Source organism: Bos indicus x Bos taurus, chromosome 4, assembly GCF_003369695.1.
Source record: "Bos indicus x Bos taurus breed Angus x Brahman F1 hybrid chromosome 4, Bos_hybrid_MaternalHap_v2.0, whole genome shotgun sequence".
NCBI lineage: Eukaryota > Metazoa > Chordata > Mammalia > Artiodactyla > Bovidae > Bos > Bos indicus x Bos taurus.
The window spans coordinates 53,527,532-53,536,154 of record NC_040079.1 but is presented as its reverse complement, the minus strand read 5'-3'; the positions used below and the strand labels follow the sequence as shown (position 1 = coordinate 53,536,154).

The 8,623-nt window shown below is 42.2% G+C and overlaps 1 protein-coding gene across 1 annotated transcript in view; it reads right to left on the bottom strand.

Moving 5' to 3' along the window:
- Window positions 1-311: 311 nt before the first annotated feature.
- Window positions 312-8,623, bottom strand: part of MTURN (maturin, neural progenitor differentiation regulator homolog) — a 32,980-nt gene continuing 24,668 nt past the window's right edge. Inside the window, exon 3 of the mRNA XM_027539440.1 lies at window positions 312-5,627. Within this exon, the coding sequence (XP_027395241.1) occupies window positions 5,517-5,627 (111 nt within the window). The 3' untranslated portion in view covers window positions 312-5,516. The remainder of the gene's footprint in view (window positions 5,628-8,623) is intronic.

Here is an 8,623-nt window from a genome sequence, read left to right as displayed (position 1 = left end):
TGCCATAATGGATTCCTGATTAGGACAAGGGAAAAAAAAAATCTAAGGTTTGAAGGAAGAGTGGAAAATTACTAAACACCAGCTGCAGCATCAGAATAGATTAATGTTTCCAAATACATCAATTATTAACATCTGAATCGTATCAGTGGTTGTTGCAATCACGTCCTCACTCGCCCACTCCCACCCCAGCCAGGCCCCAGCAATAGCGACCACAGAGCTGGCTGATGATCCCCAGTTCCCGTCCCCCTTCAGATCAAGTAAGGTGTCCTTTAGGACCAAACGTGGTGGAGACGGTAAACAAGAGGCACATGTCACCAGAGATCGGAAGGCTCTTTAATAGCAAGCGTATGGTAATTACATCGTTGGATGAGATCCTCACCCACAGGGGAGTGAGGAAGGAGCAGGTGTAGACAGGGTTCAGTTTGGGGTTTACACTGCTGAAGCATCTAACGAAGGGCAACAGTTTTTGGCAACCCATTTCACAGTTCTGTAATTTACAAGAGATTTCTTCGAAAAGAAATATAAAGGCAAAGAAAGCATACACACCCTGCATGAAACATTTCTCACCTAAAAAACAAAAGCCCCAAACCGTTCCTTGCTTTTGCTTCTTATGCGGATAGCTCAGCGCTGCTCTCTTACACAAGTGAAGACTGGTTCACAGATGGTTTCAGGTTTTCCCTAGAACTGACGGTTTACTCTCGCCTCTAAAACGCTGAGGAGATACAAAGCACTGCTCTGTATCTTATCTGCCTACCTATCAGAAGGTATTTAAAGTAAAAACTGAATCTGAAGAAACAAAAACAAAAGGAAAAAACAGGCAAAGGCAGTTTTTACAAAGAACAGACCGTCAGCTTTCTCCGTGGTACTGAACAACTTGAACGCACAGTTCTCAGCAAATTGTGTTCATTTGTGTGTGGCCTGGCGCCTGCTTTTAACTACTTGTGCCTATTCAACCATACCGTGCTTTAAATGGACTTTCTACAACATGAAATGCTCACGGGTCCTGTTTTTGTAATCCAAATGTGAGTGATATCCAAATGTGATATAAAAGACAATACCTTATTTAACAACCTGCCCAATGAACATGAGCTTTAGCAATATATTTTACCACAGACACCACGTTGCCACGGATACCAGTGGCTACGGGCATTCTGGCAAGTCTGAGAATTAGTCTGCATAAAATCCAGAAGACTTCAGCCTTTCACCTCATACCTGGTATCACCAAGATAACTGATTATGTCTTTATGGAAGAGGATTTGTTTTTAATGCAAAACATTTGAGGCTTGTCTGGTACTCTGGAGACTAACCAATCAGGCAACGGCATCTCTTTGGAGTTAACACTCACTAGAGGGAAGCGGGATCTGGGATCCACTTGCGTTTCAATTGTGCTCTTTCTACAATCCGGGAGCGTGGTGGAGGAGGTGGGCTCTGCCCTCTGGCCAGCGGGGACATTTCTGATACAGACCCTTCTCTGCAGCAGACAGCGAGGTCAATTTCGGTTCTCCTGCCTGCCAGGTGATCAGAGGCCCCTCTCAGATCTGACAGCACTTTGGAAACATAGGCTTCTCTGGCAGGTGGTTTAATGAGGAACAGAACTCCACCAATTTGCAGGCCATCCACTGTCTCCTTGGCTGGTGTGGGGGTGGATTTTTAAAGCCACAAAGCCACCCCCAACTCAGGACTCGCCTCTCAACAGGCAAGCAGTCCCTTATCAGGAAAGCAGGCCCCTGGTGAGATAGCCAGGAAAATAGTTCTCTTGTACTTTAAATAAATAAAGCCAAGAGGCAGTTATGCTATAAAGAGTCAGACCCTAACTCTGTCATTCTATTGGACACTTCACTCCTCTCCTCCTACCCCAGGTTAAGTCCTGCCCATTCTTACGTGTCTTCACTCAAACCATGGGAAATCAGGTCTGTTCCTACCACAGCTTCCCCACCTGTACATTTTAATATGCAAGATTTCTAAAATAGAAATTCTGACAATGCTCTAATATTGCAGCTCCCCTGGGTCCAAACACTTTGTGCTCTCATGAACCAGAAGCAGAATTTAGAGATGTACTTGTGCTGGGGAAAGGTTTCTGCTCCTATGTGGACACTGACTGAGAGGAGAGAGGTTTCACTGGCAGACACTGGAAACTTTGATTCTGGCACCAAGACACAAGGAGAATCCCTAAATAAGAGACTTTTCATGTTCTAGACATGGGGGGAAAAAGCACTATGTGCTGCTGGGAGCCTGGAAGACTTGGGTGGACACTGGGGTCTCCAGGGTGATCACAGGGATACTATGGGGTCTCACCTCCCTCCAGAATCTGTTCTTCGACTCCCCAAAGTCTCTTCAGTATGATTAGTAGGCAGGGAAAGTAACTGTGTCACCATTAGCAAAATGTTTCTGTGATTCACTCAAACCTGGGATCCAGGTTTTGTAATGTGATCACAGGCATGACTTCACAGTTAGCCCACAGTGATTGATAAGCAACCAACCATCCCCCTATTCACACACCCACCCACACTCACACACATGCCTGCGCATATATACTCAGTCACTTCCTATTACTTCTCTCTCTCCCTGGATAACATGGCAACAAAGTACTCATCTTTCACTATCTCCCAGCTATTCCTCATGTGAATTCCCCTTCTCGGTTAAGTTAAACTTGTTCTACTTCCAAAGTCCCAGTCTGTCAGGGCACCAGGAAAACCCTTGCCTTCCACAGCAAAGCACACCAACTGGAATCAGTATGTTTTCCATGATCCTGGGGGCCCTCCTTCACCTTCTCACCCAAGGAAGAGAATCTCATCAGCCCCTTAGCATTGGGGCTAAGGGGCTGCGAACACTCACAGACCAACACAAACAAGATTCATAAGGTATTTCCTTTGCATTCTTGAAGAGTTTCCTTGACTGTAGCTCTTGATACACACACACAATAAGACAGTTAAGGAAGGGCAGTGGTTCAAGCAGGAAGGCAACCACCACCTGCTTTAGGTGAGTGAAGTCACTGGCCCAAGGTCACGGGCAGAGTCAGGGCTAAATCCAGGTCTGTCTCCTAACTCCTGGGTCTCCGCTCCTCCCATGGTGCCACAGAGCCTCTCCGCTCAGTGTGTTTATGTGTTTGTGAGAGTCTAGCCAGGGAACCGCTTCCATAATGAGAACCACAGGCTGCTGCGTCCCTGACCAGCCAGCTGAGGCTCCACAGTGAGCAGGCTCTAGTGCCACCCGGACAGAGAATCCACAGCGCTGGTGGGTGTGTGCACGTGTGCACGTGTGTCAGCGTGCACTGGAGCGGATATGCACACTCAGAGAAAACGAAGCTTTAGAGGGAACAATCTGATTCGCAAAGTTCTTTGGGGTTTTGTCACAAAAATAAGAAACACACAGCGATGTTCCCCCCAACCCCTGGGGGCAGAACAAAGACCAGATTTCTCCCCGGCATGGAATGGCTGAGTTAATCTCAGCTCGATTTTTATAAACAGAGAACATTTGCATAATAATACCAAAATGCATCTGGTCAAAGCCTAAACACTTTTTTCATAAAATACATTTTATATTAATGTCCATTCCATTTTTGAACATATGTAAATTTAGATTTTTAAGCCTCGAACTACAAAATTTCCAATTTACCTCTGAATGGAGCAAGCTAGTCAAGCGTCTTCATTTTGGTGGCAGAAGGCATCCTTTCGGCCTACTGTGTGAAAATGGAGCTTATGAATCTGGGTGCTACCTATGGGGAGGTGCAATTTCAATCACCTGTGCTCAGGTACACAGCCAATCAGAACACGGGCATGAGAGCAAGGCATGGAGTCTGCTCACCCCACTGGATGAAACCTCAAGGTTTGTTTTGTTAACAGGCTACTCTAAAGGAAATTCATTTCACTTTAAGTTAACCTTTAATATGTCTTTCCAAGAAAAAAAAAATCAAGACAAAACGTGGGCACTGAAGCACGGATGGAAACCGCGAAATTATTTTACCCGATGACTTAAAACTGCAGGACACCATTTTAACCACAAGCAGCTGTGCTCCTCACAGCACCAATCAATTAAACAGAAATTGTTGAGATAATCAAGTTTACACCGACATGCCTGGAAGATATACAAGACTCCCATGAGCTCTGTGGCCTCTACTGCTGCTTTCTTAATCTAAAACTTTGACAACCCAACAGGCACATGTGTGCATGTTAACAACAGTTCCACCCCAGATGTTATGACTTGTCAAGTGCTGTAAAAGAGGCAGTCCACATCTTTTATTAAAACCAGAGATGCAGAAGGGTCTAAGAAAAATGAATGTTTTAAATAATTCCATGTTAGCATTGCAAAGAATTTCCCCACTCGGTGTTTGTGGCCAAAAGGTGACAGCAGTGTTCCCAGTTATTATCACAGTTGTTCCTGTGAGTTGTCTGACTATTTTGATCATTAAAACTTCCCCACTGAACCAAGCTAACCCATGATTTAAAAAGTCCCACCTTCATATCACTTTATGACTTCACTGCAATTGAATTCCTCAAAGCACTTGATTACAATTTTTAAATAACTTATAGAGTGGGATCTTTTTCTTGACTTTTTTTGAAAGAATAAGAGATGAATTAAGGAAGTAAAGAAGGATTCCATCATATTTAAAAAAAAATTTTTTTATCCTGGTTTATTTTCCTTTTAAATTCATCTATGGCTTCAAAGTTTAAGTGGCACTTGGAGCTGGGATGTTTTCATAATTTAATAAGTTGCCATCTTGTTATAAAGAGAGAAGGTAAATGTTTCATATGGGGGTGGCTTATAAACATTTTCAAGAAATCAATAATTTATGTCATCCCATTTATATTCTCCACTTTAAAAGTAGCTTTGGAATCAGCATGTTTTAAAATAATTGAACATGCAGGTAATGTTTCTACCTAACCATGAACCAGTTGCTCTATACCCAGGTAACTCAGTAATGGCAGGACACTTCAACAAAGGCTTCTTTGCTTCTCTTACCCTCTTAATCCAAAATTAAGTCATTCTCCTTTTCTGCCCGTGTATTTGCACTTGGGCAGTTTTAATGACTAGATATTAAAACTCATGCTTTATAAGCAAAACCTTCCACTTACACACACTTAAAAGGTACATTAAAAGTGCAGACTGCATTTCTTCTCTGCCATGCTTTCCCTCAGTAATGTCACCTGTGATGACTCAACGCATATCCTTAATACATTCAGAGTTCTCGACATTCGAGTCAGCAAATGTTAGTTCTCCAACATAAACTCAAGAGAGAACAGTCAGCCACAGAATGGACTCTAAATTCAAACTGGCAAAGGCTACCGAGACAACTCCATAGAGACCCACTGAAACGGGAGTAAAATTCAGGTCACTTCTGAGCAAAGCTCATCCCAGATATTGTGTGGTCATTAAAAAGGTATTTCATATTAATTTGGATGCTGGGAGTCAGACGTCCTGTTTCGAAGTGCTAATGCAAAATGCTAACCCAGGAGCTCACGACCCCACCCTAGGTACACGGGGCTCACTCTCCTTCTCAGGCGGGAGCCCTCGGAAGTCTACTGCTGACTGACCCCCATCTGGGGGTGGTCCGCTTCTGGCTCCTCCTCTTCCACGTCTGCACTGTACTCCTCAAAAGCGTCGTCATCTGCATCCGGAAGCCCCAGTAACTACAGGGGAGAGAAGAGAAGCAGCTGTAAGTGCCAAGTGGCCAAAAGGCAGGAAGACAACCAAAGGCAGCTGATACAAATTCAACAGCACTGACGACAAGGGAGGCAAGGATACACAATGGAGAAAAGACACTCTCTTCAATAAGTCGTGCTGAGAAAACTGGACAGCTCCATGTAGAAGAATGAAATTAGAACATTCTCTCACATCATATACAAAAATAAACTCAAAACGGAGTAAAGATCTAAATGTAAGACCAGAAACCATAAAACTCCTAGAAGGAAACATAAGCATAACACTCTTTAACATAAATTGTAGCAATATAGTTTTGGATCTATCTCCTAAGGTAAAAGAAATAAAAGGAAAAACAAACAAATGGGACCTAATGGAACTTAAAAGCTTTTGCACAGCAAAGGAAACCACTGACAATACAAAAAGACAACCTACTGAATAGGAGAAATATTTGCAAATTATATGACTGATAAGGGATTAATATTCAAGATACATAAACAGCTCATACAACTCAATATCAAAAAAAAAAAAAAAACAATCAAAAAATGGGCAGAAGACCTGAGATACAGATGGCCAACAGGCACATGAAAAGATGCTCAACACTGCTAATTATTAGAGAAATGAAAATCAAAACCACAATAATATCACTTCAAACTTCAGAATGGCTGTTATCAAAAAGTCTATAAACAGCAAATATTGGAGAGGATGTGGAGAAAAAGGAACCGTACTACACTGTTGGTGGGAATGTAAATTGGTGCAGCCACCGTGGAAAACAGGACGGAGGTTCCTCAAAAAGCTAAAAATAGAACTACCATACCACCCAGCAATTCCACTCCTGGGTATGTATCTGAAGAAAACAAAAATACTAACTCAAAAAGACACATGTACCCCAATGTACACAGCAGCATTATTCACAATAGCCAAGATACGGAAGTAACCTAAATGTCCACCAACAGATGACTGGATAAAGAAGACGTGACACACACACACACACACACACACACACTGGAGTTATTACTCAGCCATGAAAAAGAATGAAATTCTGCCACTTGCAACAACATGGATAAACCTAGAGAGTATTATGCTTAGTGAAGTAAGTCAGATAGAGAAAGACAAATACTGTTATCACTTATATGTGGAATCTAAAAAATCATATGAATGCATACAACAAAACAGAAAAAGACTCATAGAGAACAAACTTGTGGTGACCAGTAGGGAGAGAGAAGGAGAAAGGGGCAAAACAGGAGTAGGGGGTTCAGAGATACAATTACATGTAAAGTAAATAAGCAATAAGAATATATTGTATAGCATGGGGGATTATAGTCATTGTTATGTAATAACTTAAATGGATACCTGAAACTAACAAAATGTTGTAAATAAACTATATTTCAGTTAAAAAAAATTCAACAGCACTTAACAGGACTCAGTACAGCAGCTATGGATATCTCATGGAAGTCAGCTACCTTCGTAATTATTTTCATAAAATTATTTGATGGAAATGTCAATTGCTCAGTGGATTGGTGCTCACAGGGCTAGTAGGTTTTATCAGAGAGTCTAGAGAGTCTCTACTTTTAACTATCATCCACATATAATATTTATGCACACACAGATATCTGGGCTGTCAGCAGCAGTACAATGAACAGTGCTGACTATCCCATCAAGATGTTAATATCTATTCCCCTCTATATTTTTTCCTATAAAAATTCATGATGTATTATTCATAACACACATGTAAAAACACAGAAACTACTAAAACATTCAACAAAATGGTTAAAATAAATTATGGTGCATCCATAAAATGGAATCTTATATATCCACTTAAAGTGATATTTTTGAGTTATCTAATGATATAAGAAAATGTACTGGACTTCCCTGGTGGTCCAGTGATTAAAAATCCACCTGCCAATGCAGGGGACACTGGTTCGATCCCTTGTCTGGGAAGATTTCACTTGCCTCAGGGCAACTAAGCCCACAGGTCACAACTGCTGAGCCTGTGCTCCAGAGCCCCGGTCCCACAGAAGAAGCCATCACAATGAGAAGCCCACATACTGCAACCAGAGAAAGCCCAGGCACAGCAATGAAGACCCAGCACAGCCAAAAATAAATAAAAATAATTTTTAAAAAATGTTCTCATGTGTATAAAAAAGATGATGAAAATTACATTTTCATTATGACACAATTTTTTTTTAAGTATATACAAATGCAAAGAAAAAAAGACTTCAATGAAATAAGCCCAAATTTTAAGAGCAGTCTTTTAGGCAATGTGACTATGGATAATTTTTTTTCCTTTTGATCTTTCTGTATTTTCCAAATGCTCTATAATTATCATCAGGGAAATTCACAATAAATACACAGTAAACATTTTCTTGAAGCACTGGCTGGTCCTGGTTAGAAACTGTGAGTGCCCCTTGCTGGGTCGGTTCAATAGGGATGAATGCTCTGGTGTGGGCAGGAAGCCATGGCTGTGGGCATCTTGGCCCTGTCTTGTGATCCAGGGCTGCCCTTTCTCACATGTGGCCCCTTGGTTGATCATTTTTAGGCAAGGATCAACCATTTTCAGGCCACTTCACTGAATGGCCCTATGATCCAAATACTAAATGCATTAGAACAAAGCAAGATGGACTGTTCCGTTGACTCTGCACTGCCTCCCAGCACCCTGCCATCTGCCCCCTTGCCATTCCCTCTCAAAGACTTCAAGGAGGAAAGGGTAAGCAGAGTCCTGACCAAAGTAACACCTTTACCCTGAAGTTCTCAGACCACAACTCTTTACAGGTCTCGGAGAGCCCTCTGAACATACTTGGGACAAAAATCATCTGCCGGGCATCATTGATCATATGATGCACAGGGTCTGCCAAGGCACCACAGCCAACTGCAGACATGAGCTCAGAAGGCTGCAGCTGTCTCAGAGACACTGCTGACTGCGGAGAAGGGCAGGGAGGGCACATCTTGTCTCCACAGTGTGCATCTATCTTGTGTGTGCTGGGGA